The 12,744-nt window shown below is 38.2% G+C and overlaps 2 protein-coding genes across 2 annotated transcripts in view; one reads left to right on the forward strand and one right to left on the reverse strand.

Moving 5' to 3' along the window:
• Positions 1–257: 257 nt before the first annotated feature.
• rint1 (RAD50 interactor 1) lies at positions 258–6,822 on the forward strand. The gene is made up of 13 exons (XM_084111886.1): positions 258–509; positions 901–1,142; positions 1,248–1,421; positions 1,500–1,640; positions 2,702–2,858; positions 3,023–3,133; positions 3,421–3,646; positions 3,728–3,865; positions 3,946–4,145; positions 4,880–5,097; positions 5,314–5,494; positions 6,120–6,238; positions 6,313–6,822. The coding sequence occupies exons 1-13, from the start codon at positions 285–287 to the stop codon at positions 6,521–6,523; spliced, it is 2,343 nt and encodes a 780-aa protein (XP_083968012.1). The 5' UTR covers positions 258–284; the 3' UTR covers positions 6,524–6,822.
• A 44-nt stretch (positions 6,823–6,866) lies between these two features.
• The window catches only part of cfap54 (cilia and flagella associated 54), a gene marked incomplete at its 5' end in the record, with an annotated part of 38,854 nt that continues 32,976 nt past the window's right edge, over positions 6,867–12,744 (reverse strand). The window contains 10 exons of the mRNA XM_084111885.1: positions 6,867–7,002; positions 7,712–7,798; positions 7,903–8,038; positions 8,204–8,310; positions 8,591–8,686; positions 8,768–8,937; positions 9,086–9,244; positions 9,797–9,923; positions 10,310–10,369; positions 10,464–10,584. Of these exons, the coding sequence (XP_083968011.1) occupies positions 6,883–7,002; positions 7,712–7,798; positions 7,903–8,038; positions 8,204–8,310; positions 8,591–8,686; positions 8,768–8,937; positions 9,086–9,244; positions 9,797–9,923; positions 10,310–10,369; positions 10,464–10,584 (1,183 nt within the window). The 3' untranslated portion in view covers positions 6,867–6,882. The remainder of the gene's footprint in view (positions 7,003–7,711; positions 7,799–7,902; positions 8,039–8,203; positions 8,311–8,590; positions 8,687–8,767; positions 8,938–9,085; positions 9,245–9,796; positions 9,924–10,309; positions 10,370–10,463; positions 10,585–12,744) is intronic.

The raw sequence follows: 12,744 nt of genomic DNA on the forward strand, positions 1-12,744 counted from the left end.
AACCATGATGTTATCCATGATTTGCTATTATTTTATCATGATTATTATCATGATAATTATTTTAATGTAATTAAACGTGTATTGAAAGACCTAGTTTCTATAAACGAAAAGGTCTTGGAACAAGATTTTTTGTTACCATTTTATCTTAAGTAAAACAGAAAAAAAAATCATAACATCGATCATAACAATCATACACAAGTAGAACTACTAATAATTTCAGTAGCATTTGTCTGCCAAAAGAGGGAGCCGCTGAGACTAAATCCACTGATGACGTGTCGAGCAACATGGCAGCGCCTATGATGGAGCATAACAATTACAGCAGCAATGATCTTTCTCATCTAAAACGTACAGATAGCAGTAAATCTGAATCTTCATCAGAGGATGGAAACCTTACAGATGATGTAGTCGAACTTGTACAGAAAGAGATAGGTGGCGATCTTAAGTCGCTAAAGAAGGTGTCAGGGCTTTTGGAGAAATTGACATTAGAAAACAAGCAGCTGGAGGAGCAGGTAAATACAGCTATAGAGACTCTGTGAACATTATATATATATATATATATATATATATATATATATATATATATATATATATATATATATGTTTATATTTATATACACCTTGCAGAATCTGCAAAATGTTAATTATTTTAACAAAATAAGAGGAATCATTCAAAATGCATGTTATTTGTTTTATTTAATACTGTCTCGAAGACGTTATTTTACATAAAAGATGAAGTTTGCACAATCTTGATTCTTAATACTGTGTGTCATTACCTGGATGATCCACGACTGTTTTTTGTTTTGTGATGGTTGTTCTTGAGTCACTTGTTACACAGAATTTAGCATTCATCCTAATGCAAATCCAAAAGAACACTTTGACAGCATTTGTCTATGTATGCAGGTGCTGACCGTATCCTCTTCAGTGCCGTTGCGTGTATCCGCTGCCCTGTCTGCAGCAGAGGAATCTCGAGTGAAGCTGGAGTCTTTACTGGAGCAGGAGAGACTTTTGTCAAACACTTTGCAGCAGCATCTGCAGGGCGCACAGGTCTGGGCTGACAGCATCGGGCAGGTCTTGGGTCAGCTTGACACATTAGAGAGGCATATGAAATACCTGCAGTGTCTGGCTCGTATTGAGGAGCTCAGGTAAGGCTTAAACCCTACATTGTGTGTCCAAATGTTTTGGAGGCTCATGCAGGTTTATATTGGTATCCAACACATTTGCTCTTCCCTTCTTTCATGTTGCGTTAGTGACCGTATCCAGCAGTGTCTGATGACCAATAGCGTGTGGGATGCGGTGGGTGCAATAGACAGCATGGCCTCTCTGGATATGGGTTTGCGGGAGTCAGGCTGTAGCCACCTGCAGGCTTTCATCAGGGAAACACTTCGCTTTTGGCACAAGATCCTTAAAGACAAACTGTCCAGGTATTAGACAGGCAGAGTTTTCAGAGTTGTGCTATTTGAAAGTGCTGATTTCACGCTAAATGTTTGGTTCTGATTCAGTGATTTTGAGGAAGTCCTGACGCAGTTCCACTGGCCATTCATCTCGCCCCCAACACAGACCCTCTCTCCCCCAGCCAACGCACAGGAGATCAACAGCCAGCTGGAGCTACTGGTCTCCCAACTTCTCTCTCTCCAAACCTCGTATCCTTAATATTCTGGAATCAAATCCACCTAAATACAGATTCATTTTCTCAGTACGCTCCACTAGATTGCTTAATGTCTTAATAACTCGAAGTAAAGTGTGAGACGAACTACACAGGATGCCGTTAAGACCTACTATTTTTTTTTTTATGCTTTCATTATTTATTTATACTTTGTATTTATTTGTTTTGTGTTTTTTAAAGATATAAAGTTGGCAATTTCCCTTATGATGTCCACAACAATTTGCTTAAAGTGTGAGACTAACTACATGATGCTGTTGACTACATGATGACTAACTTAAAGGGATACTTCACCGATTAGCATTAAGTTTTGTATCAGTAGAAACCCGGTAGTATTTTCGAGTGACCGTGCTTCCCTCCCTCATGTCCCCCTGAGACGAGAGATTTCTGTATTGTGTGTCTGGAAAAAAACCTCTGATGACGCAAAAATGGTCATTTTGCGTCATCTGAGGCTTTTTTGGCCAGAGGTTAGAGACTACAGCCAGTAGTTGGAGCTCGTTCCGCATGTTTTCAACCCGCCCATAGGGGGTGGGATCTCACGATAAAACGGCGTCTTTTCAGTTTCGAGTCAACTAGTAGCCTAGTTGTGTAATTTCTTCCGATACTGTCCTCTGTAACCGGTAGGCGTGGCTTATGAGTGGCCTTGTAGGCCAGCTAAGCAAGTGCATTCTGGGAGTTGTTGTCTTTCATCCACATAAGCCAAAAATAAATTTTCTGGCTTTTCTCAGTCTAGAAGGCACCAACTTCTAAAATAATTTCACATTTCTACTACATAAATGACCCAATTTAAATACACATTCATCATTCCAGCGGTGAAATATCCCTTAAAGATGCTGTTTTATTTTTATTTATATATTATTATTTATAGTTATTTCCTTTTTTTAAAAGGTATGAAGCTAGTCATTTTTCTTAATTTACAACACCAATTTTGATTATTAATTATTGGTTATTATTATTTTCTTTTTTGAGTTATTTATTTATTTCAGGGTTTTTTTCTTTTTTAAATCCGAGGCTGGTCATTTTCCTTAACAGGTGTTGAAGTGATGACCTTATATCAGAGAAGAAGGAAATACCATCTCATCCTGGACAGTCCCAGACTCCTCCACTCTCATTGCCCATTCAGATCATGCTGCTTCCCCTCAGTAAGCGGTTCAGGTATCACTTCACTGGAAACCGCCAGACCAACAATTTAACAAAGGTCAGAGATTACACATTTACTGTCATTCAGACTAAAATAAGTTTCCTTCATTTTGTAAAACAAACAAACACAATGAGTTGTGTGAATATGCAAGCTACTGATAAGTAAACATATGTACAACAATAAGATCTGATATTCACTTAAATCTTCTGTCACCTTTACAGCCAGAGTGGTATTTGACCCAAGTCCTCATTTGGATGGGAAACAGCTCCAACTTTATGGACGAGAAGATTCAGCCAATATTGGATCGTGCTGGGAACAAAGTTAACGCTAGGGTATGTTCAGAATTTCATTGGTTAATATTGGCACGAAATGAACATTTTCCAAATGCATGTAAATGATCTTAATGTTTCATTCTAAAAAAATACAAAATGCCATTACTCGATCTTCCTGTGAAACGTCAGACTTCTCTCTGGTGATGTTTGCCAAAATGTATCTTTCAATCGTTTCACTAGACGTTCATCACATTATAGATCTGTCGCTTCTTCCCGCTTTATCACGACTTGATAAATGCTGACAAAGCCATCTCTAGGCTTTAAAGTCTTCTCAATCTATCCTCCAGGTGGAGTTGTGCAGAGGACTCCTGACTCTGGCGCAGGAGAAGTTAGCCCAAGATGCTCCTCGATTGCTCTATGACGATGCTCTCTTCTGCCACCTAGTGGATGAGGTGCTGCAGTTCGAAAAAGAGCTCCGCAGCACCCACAGTTTCCCGCGCGCCTACCCTGGCGTCTTGCACATACTACTGGAGGAGACCGTCTTCCAGAAGTGGCTCAGTGTGGAGAGAAAAAGTGAGTCTAAATGCTGCATACTTGGGTCACGACTCGATTTCAGTTTTGATGTTAAATTAAATTGTGTATGTTGCCCTCTAGTGGCTGTGGAAAAAGTGGACGCCATGCTGTCTGCAGAGGGAGCATGGAGCTCTCAATACAAGGACATCACCGATGTGGACGAGCTCAAAGCACCAGATTGTGCAGAGACCTTCATGACCCTTCTGCTGGTCATCACAGGTATTGATAAAAATTCATCCTCAGATTTGATTCTTCTAGTTAAAACTTGTTTATGAACCTCTACGCCATCCTTTTCTCAGAACGGTACCGCTCTCTGCCATGTCCGCGGGCTCAGCTCAGTTTCCTGGCTTTGCAGAAGGAGCTGGTGGATGATTTCCGCATCCGCCTCACACAGGTCATGAAAGAAGAGTCCCGACAGCCACTGAGCCCCCGCTACTGCGCCATCCTCAACGCTGCCAACTACATCTCCACTGTTCTCTGTGACTGGGGGGACAATATTGTAAGTGTTTTTGAGTCACACTGAGGCTAACTTTGTTCACTTTGTATGAGGGTGTTGATGCTAAGTGTTTTGTAGTAGTCGTTTGCCATCTTTTAAGATAATTTCTTTGTAAAAAAAAAAAAAAAAAAAGACTTTACAAAACTACTTTTGTAAAAGTTGTCCACCAAATCAAAGTCATGTGGTGCAACCAAGAGGCAGAAAAAAAATCAAATAAAATAAAATGAAATCATAGAGAAGGACCCCTGAGGACCCTAACCCAATGACTCCAGGTCAATAAGCCTCTTAACATATCAGATATTTTGACCTTTTTATGACAAGGCAAAGTTAGTTCAGGTTATAAAATGTCATGTGACCTTCTCAAAAAAGTGATATTTATTTATAAAATGTAATAAATCATTATATTAAATATAAAAATAACTTTTTTTAACTTGTTCGAAAATAATGACTAGGATGTGTACACTCGCATGTATTCAAGGTGAGAGGAAAATATGTTATTACTTTTTACTTCATTGTTAGACCACATGACAATTTTAGAGTTATTATATTTAATATTTCCTTTAAAATGGTAAAAAGATTTTAAAAACCATATGAAACCAACATGAATACAAAGAGTACATTTCTAAGATAAAAAAAAAAAGATTCTTTCTTATTTTTGTTGTGGACACTCATTTATCTTTGAGCCTTGAATTAATAAAAACTGTGTACAGATTCACTTTCATTGTGTTTTCTCTCAGTTCTTCTTGCAGTTGCAGCAGGCGGCGGTGTCAGTGGGCGAGGAGATCCTAGGCCCTCTAGGGGCCACGGAGACGGGCCGACTGGCCTCTCTGGAGGGATCTTTGTTTGAGGCTCTTTTGGCTCTGCTGGAGAGGCTACGAGGAGACATGCTGGGACGATTATTGGATGCAGTCATGAGAGACGTCAAGGAGAAGGCACAGTCCTACTGCAAGGACAGGTATGGGTGGAAATGACCTGAAACTGTTGTGCTTATGATGCATTTATATAATTTCTTGTGAGAGTGTAGTTTAATTTTAAGCCTCAAGAGCCTTTACATTGCTCTTTGACTAAAATTAGATAATTAGGAGCATCTCAATCTGAGCATCTGGGTAGCTGGAGGAAGTCATGGTGGCATTATTTCAAGGATCTTTTTGTTGAAATCTTTTTGTTTCAGGTGGATCTCCTTGCCATCACAAAATGACCAAGCCACTATGTCGTTATCCAGCTCTGCATGTCCCATGATGCTTTGCCTGCGGGATCACCTGCTCCAGCTGCAGCAGATGTTGTGTCTTCCTCTTTTTCAGATGTTCTGGCAGGGCCTCACAGAGAGGCTCGACTGCTTCATCTACGAAGATGTCAGTCTCTTGCTTCAACGTTTTCACTGTTAAACCCTAATTTACCACAAGCGAATGTTGACACAACTATTCAGAAGTTTGGGATCTGTAAGCTTTTTGAAGTTTCTTATACTCAAAAAGGCAGTTGATCAAAATACAGTCAAACCGTAATATTGTGAAATATTATTACAATTTAAAATAATTACAAATTTATATTTCAATATATTTTAAAATATAATTTATTCCTGTGATGCAAAGATGAATTTTCAGCATTATTATTCCAGACTTCATCAGATCCTTCAGAAATCATTCTAAAATGTGCAAAATTTGCAGCTCAAGAAACAATTCTTATCAGTGTTAAAAACAGATGTGCTTTTTTATATTTTTATGGAAAGCGTGATACGTTTTTTTCCCAATAAATTATGTCTTTGATAAATTTAATGCATCCTTGCTAAAAAAAAGTTTCTTTCCAAAAAATAAAAAATCTTACTGACCCCAAACGTTTAAAAAAATAGTGTAAAAAATGTAGAATGCTTAAAGAAAGAGACGTTCATTTCATATAACTTTACGATAGGCAGGATTACATGAAGTCTGTGTACAGTAGTTTGATGGAGTGTGTTTATCTGTTTTTTGCTCTCACTCACAGTTGATCCTGTATAACCATTTCAATGAAGGCGGAGCTGCACAGCTTCAATACGATATGACCAGAAACCTCTTCCCTCTGTTTGGACACTACTGCAAGAGACCTGAAAACTTCTTTAAACAGTACGTCTGTTTATTCAGAGCTAATACTGTATATATAAAAAAAACATTCTCATTTCTCTCTTTCCTTGTCTCAGTGTGAAGGAGGCCTGCATCATCCTGACTCTTAAGGTTGGCCCGGCATTGTTGTTGTGTGATGTGCTGAAGCAGTCAGAGGAAGATGATGGCCTTCTAAACCATCAGCAGTCCAGTCCAGAGTCAGCGCTCAATGAGCTGGGAGTCTACAAGCTGGCTCCCAGTGACGTGCAGATCCTTCTCAACCTCCGCTCAGCCTGGCTGAACCAATGATAGTGAATACACCAATCCCTTATTTAGGATGCTTTACCAAGCACTAAAACACCTCTCATACTCCAGATATGAATGAATAAATCTCCTAAATCGGATGAGCTACAGTATTTAAAGTGAACTGAACCTCAGAAGGGAAATATGAAGAGGATGCGGATGCTGATGTAAAAACAAGAAATAATTAAGTATAAAAAGGAAAAATAGAAGCTTTTGCTGACATAATGAATAAATGAATACATGTTTTAGTGCTTTCCTCTTTATTTGGTGTTAAAACATTAAAATATTTTTTATAGCATATTAAATGTGTAGTTGGGCTATTTTGTTTTATCTTATGAATCCAGGGCAGATCAAAGCTGCAGGTTTTAAATCAGGAGAGAGAGGAGCCATGTGATGAGGACTGTATCTTGCAGCATGCCACCTGTTGCAGGATTAAAGCAGCGTTCCAGGCTCTGAAGAGTCTGCATGCTTGGGTCAAAGGGAATCTGCATTGGTAGAATCAAACATTAGAGACAGAAACACACACACACATATATATATACACACACACACAGGGCTTGACATTAACTTTTTGCTCACTTGCCACTGTGGCTAGTGCTTTTCCAAAGTTATTAGCCACTCAGCATTTTCACTGGCCACAATTTTGAAATCGATACCATGGGGCCAAATAGATATTTTTAATATCTCATAATTTGGCCGTAGGTATGTTAGGTTGTTGTCACTTTAAGACATGACACACGGATCCATTTTACTGTATATAATGTATACATCTTGGTGGACTAGATCTGCTACGCTGATGATGCTGCTGTAGAGCAAGTGTAGACTTGCTCTTTCTAGTAGATGCACAGATAAACACATAAATAGATAAATGCATGAATCTCATGATACATGAAGCTCAAAGGAACTCAGTGCTGCAGGTTACAGCAAAAAATGAACCAGACTATTTCAATGTTGATCAAGCAATCTCATTGGCTGCAGGATCAGCAGAATCAGCTTGTGCTATGTGGTAATGATGTGATTTTTGCAGATTTCATGTAATGGACCTATCATCCTAGCGCCCTCAAAAGAACAATAAAACTACTAAAATTAGATGATAAAGTTAAAATGAAAATTTAAAATTAAAAATATTAATAAATATTATAATAGTATATAAATAATTCTAAAATTACAGTAAAAATGTCTGTGACACTTCACCTCTGTGACGGGTGCTGAATTGAAATCAGGCTTCAAAAAATTCCTGATCTCAGTGCAGACATGTTTGGCCTTTTCCAAAAGCATTTCCTATAAGAAACAATTGCAAGAGATTGAAAAAAGAGGTTAATAGTGTATTCAACATTTAGTGTTCGACTGAAGGTACATCATGGCAATTTAGGGCTCAGAAAGACCTGTTGGTGTGTGATTGAGGTAGCCGTTCTGTTCTGCTCTTCTGGGCTGAAGGAGGAGGCTGAGCTGGTGGAGGGTGAAACATGCCCATCAACCTCTACACATGTTGAGCTCAGTAAGGCATGAACAGCCATCAGCCTGCCAGTGCATTAAGCCATAAGAGAACTGAGTTGTAATAACTACCAATTAAATGAAATAAACAGAAACAGAAAGGTCGGACAATAATGCACTCCACATTGCACCTAATGTGAAGAAGTTTTTCTTTATTACGTTTTTCTTTGGATAGATGAACATAAAGTCTACCTGTCCAAACAGATTGTTCTCTGTCCAGCCTGTAGTACAGCTATTGTGTCTGCAGTAGAGTTTATTGCTGATATAGGAGCTTTATTCACAGTGAACAGAAGCAGAATCTGAAGAGATCAAACACAAATTTGCTGCTTAGGATCTAGAAATACATCATATGAACAGACTATACAGCTCATTTGGTCCGAACAATTTCTATTTCTAAAATTGAAAAAAAAGAAGAAAAAAAAAAGTGTTTTTAGCTGATGTTCATTGACAGAGAGAACCAATTAATCTATATACAAAGTACTGTAGATCAAAAGAATACTCTAAATGACAAAAAAAAAAACAGTTTAAATAATTTTTGAAAACACAATGACAAACAGAAATGGACCAGTATCTGACTACCATGTTGTCCTCGGAGGAGGGTCTGTACCACTGGATGATCAGTTCCTGGATGTCCGTGTTGGCCCAGGGGAACAGATCTGACAAGGGCTGATCGTGCTGGCACAGAGTAATAAAGAAACAATGGTTTTATTTTTTTTCTCATCATTTTAAGATGGTAATAAATGTGTGAATATGAACCTGTATTCGCTGAGGTGTCAGTATTAGAGCTGAAAGGCGATCAGGAATGGCCCACTGTCCTCTGTAAGATGGGTGGTGACAGCTGAAGAAGGTGTGCAAATATGAGAGTCTGAGAGCAAGTTTGGGGTCACCGGACGTGGACAGCAATCCATCAACACCCTGCATTGCACCTGAATAGCACAGCCAATTATACCATCATATAAAACCGGATTGCATTAAACAAAAAAACATATACAGTACAAATGCTTTCAAAGGGTAGATTTATTGATTGATTAATGAATTGAATAACCTAGTTTAAAAGAGATACTTGTGCTGTACCTGGTTGTGAGGAGACCTGTAGAAGGTTGATTAAGTGCATGTAGTAGCGGGACATATGAACCCAGGTCAGCTGAGGGCACTTCCTGCTGTGTATCTCGCTCTCAGCGTCTATGAATGCTTCAGGTCTGGGGATACAATTCTCAAGGTTTCCTAGCCCCCCTGCCAATGAAATTAGCAAGAAATTAATACTTTTATTCAGCAAGGATGCATTAAATGTCAATTTATAATGTTACAAAAGATTTATAATTCCAATAAATGCCGTTCTTTTGAACTTTCTATTCGTCAAAGAAAAACTAATTAAGGTTTCCACAAAAAGAATAGGCATTTTCAACGTTGAAATGTTTTCTGAGCAGCAAATCAGCAAATAAGAATATTTTCTGAAGGATCATGTGACACTGAAGACTGGAGTAATGATGCTGAAAATGCAGCTTTGCCAACACAGGATTATTACATTTTATAATATTTGTTATTTAAAATTGTAAAAATATTTCACAAAATCAATTTTTTTTCTGTATTTTTAATCAAATAAATGCAGCCTTGGTGAATATAAGAGACTTCTTTCAAAAACATTAGAAAATCTTACCAATCCCAAACTTTTGAACTGCAGTGTACATCATACAAATCATAAAATCGTAATCATGAAAATAATCCAATACAGTACTCCAAAATCCTTTGTCTAATGCAAAACTGTGAATTGGGGTTAAAGGTTACCACAAGGGTGGAAAAGATCATTCAATGCAAAGTCAGGCAGGGCTTTTATTGAAGAGAGGGGTACAGGGCCTTCAGTTACTCCAGTGAATCCATGCGAATGGCCATATTTGCCCAAAACTTCTGAGGTCTATGAAGCAAAAGGATAAAAGAAGAATGGTTAACATTAGTTAATGTATAATCTGACATGAACTAACAATGAGCAAAACATTTATTACAGTATTTATTAATCTTTGTTAATGTTAGTTAATAACAATACAGTCCTTCATTGTTTGTTCATGTTAGTTCACAGTGCATTATCTAACGTTAACAAATACAACTTTTGATTTTAATAATGTATTAGTAAAAGTTGAAATTGACATTAAGATGAATAAATGCTGTAGAAGTATTGTTCATTGTTAATTCTTGTTAAAGTAGTTAATTAATGTTAACTAATGAAACCTTTTTGTAAAGTGTTACCGAATAATTTACATTGAACACACTCCATATAGATGTGTGGATGATGTCAATACAGACCTTTAAAGCTATTCTCAAACAAATCCAGCAGAGCAATAGGCAGGTCTCTCTGGTTGTTTCCTGAGAAAATCACACACATGTGTACATAAATATTACAATATTAAACATTTATATACATAACTCGGCTGTTATATACAAACACATTTCACAACACCTTGATGGTCTCGTCAGGTGTTGGTGATGGGGGAGGAGTAAGATGTCCAGGGGGAGGGGGAATCTGCACAAACTCTTGCAAGTATATCAGTGCCATTTCCAGGTAGCACCTATGTGCCAATCTGAAATACACACATACAAAATATATATCAGTATATAGAGTCCTGTCTATATACTGTCATATCATGATGAAAGGAAAAATCACCAAAAAAAAAAATCTTTAAACTGATGCTGGTTAAACTCCATCCACACACAGGATAGAATCAGCATCTTTTAAGCCACTATATCAACCTCTCATCATGGGGGTGGGGGACAAATTCTGACAGCTGGATTGTTTGCCGTTTGATTCTGTTCCCCCCATGTTTCTTACACAGGGAGGTTCTAAAATGTATCAAACTGGCTCAGTCTAGTTGGAGTCCATAGCTTTGTGGGCAGTGCACTTGCATATCGTGCAGTTGTGCTTTGGGAGACCCAAGTTCAAGTCCCAGCTCATGGACTTTTCCTGATTTTTCCCCCTTCTCTCTCTCCCACTTCGCTTTCTGCTTACATACTGTCTTATCATAATAAAGGCAAAAACAACAAAAAGTTTATCTTTAAAGTACTGATACTGGTTAAGCTCCATTCACACAGAGATTGGAATCAGCATCTTTGAAGCCACTATATCAACATCACTCATCATAGGGGTGGGGGAACAAATTATTACAGCTGGATTGTTTGCAGTCACATTCTGTTCCCCCACGTTTCTCACACAAGGGACTTCTAATATTTAACAAACTGGTGATAAGCTCCATGCACACAGAGGATAGAGTCAGAATATTTTAAGTCACTATATGAACATCTCTTATCATATGGGTGGGGAAACGGATTCCGACAGCTGAATTATTGCCATTGAATTCTGTTCCCCCCTTGTTTCTGACATATTGAGGTTCTAAGATTTAAGAAACTAATGCTGTCTAGTTGAAGCCTATAGCCTTGTGGGCAGTGCACTTGCATATTGTGCAGTTGTGCTTTGCGAGACCCAAGTTCAAATCCCAGCTCATGGACATTTCTTGATTTCTTCCCACTTCGCTTCCTGCCTACATACTGTCTTATCATAAAAAAGGCAAAAACAACAAAAAGTTTATCTTTAAAGTACTGATGCTGGTTAAGCTCCATCCACACCGAGATTGGAATCAGCATCTTTTAAGCCAGTATATTAACATCACTCACCATAGGGGTGGGGGAACAAATTATTACAGCTGGATTGTTTGCTGTTGGATTCCGTTCCAACATCACTGTTGTCAGTGATCAACATCACTCATCATGGGGGTGGGGGAACAAATTCTTACAGCTGGATTGTTTGCAGTCGCATTCTGTTCCCCCATGTTTCTCACACAAGGGGCTTCTAATATTTAACAAATTGGTGCAGGATAAGCTCCATGCACAGAAAGGATAGAGTCAGAATCTTCTAAGTCACTGCATGAGCATCTCTCATCATATGGGTGGGGAAACGGATTCTGACAGCTGGATTATTTGCCGGTGAATTCTGTTCCCCCCTTGTTTCTTACACAATGAGGTTCTAAGATTTACAAAACTGACACTGGCTAGTTGGAGCCCATAGCCTTGTGAGCATAGTGTGCAGTTGTGCTTTAGGAGACACAAGTTCAAGTCCCAGCTAGTGGACCTTTTTTGATTTTTTTCCCCCTTCTCTCTCTCCCACTTCGCTTCCTGCCTACATACTGTCTTATCCTAATAAAAGGCAAAAACACCAAAATATTAATCTTTAAACTGATGCTGGTTAAGCTCCATCCACACACAGAATAAAATCAGCATCTTTTAAACCACTACATCAACATCACTCATCATGGGGGTAGGGGAACGAATTCTGGCAGCTGGATTGTTTGCCGTCGGATTCTGTTCACCCATGTTTCTCACACAAGGGGGTTCTAATATTTAACAAATTAGTGCTGGATAAGCTTCATGCACACACAGGATAGAATAGCATATTTTAAGTCACTACATGAACATCTCTCATCATATCAGCTTAATCAGCTTTTTGAACAAATCAGCTGAATCAATGATTCAATGACTCACTCATTAAGACAGTAAAATGCTTCGTTCCTGAATGAATCAGCCATTTGAATGAATCGGTTGAATCTCAATGACTCACTCATTAACAGGTTTAATTTCACATTTAAAGTATCTTTTCATTTTTTAAATAATTTTAAATAACAGTATTTAAAGTTTTATATTTTCAACATTTCAAAATATTATGCATCGTTAACTGCTCTTCAATGATTATC

Source organism: Abramis brama (genome assembly GCF_963993115.1).
Source record: "Abramis brama genome assembly, chromosome: 4".
Lineage (NCBI taxonomy): Eukaryota > Metazoa > Chordata > Actinopteri > Cypriniformes > Leuciscidae > Abramis > Abramis brama.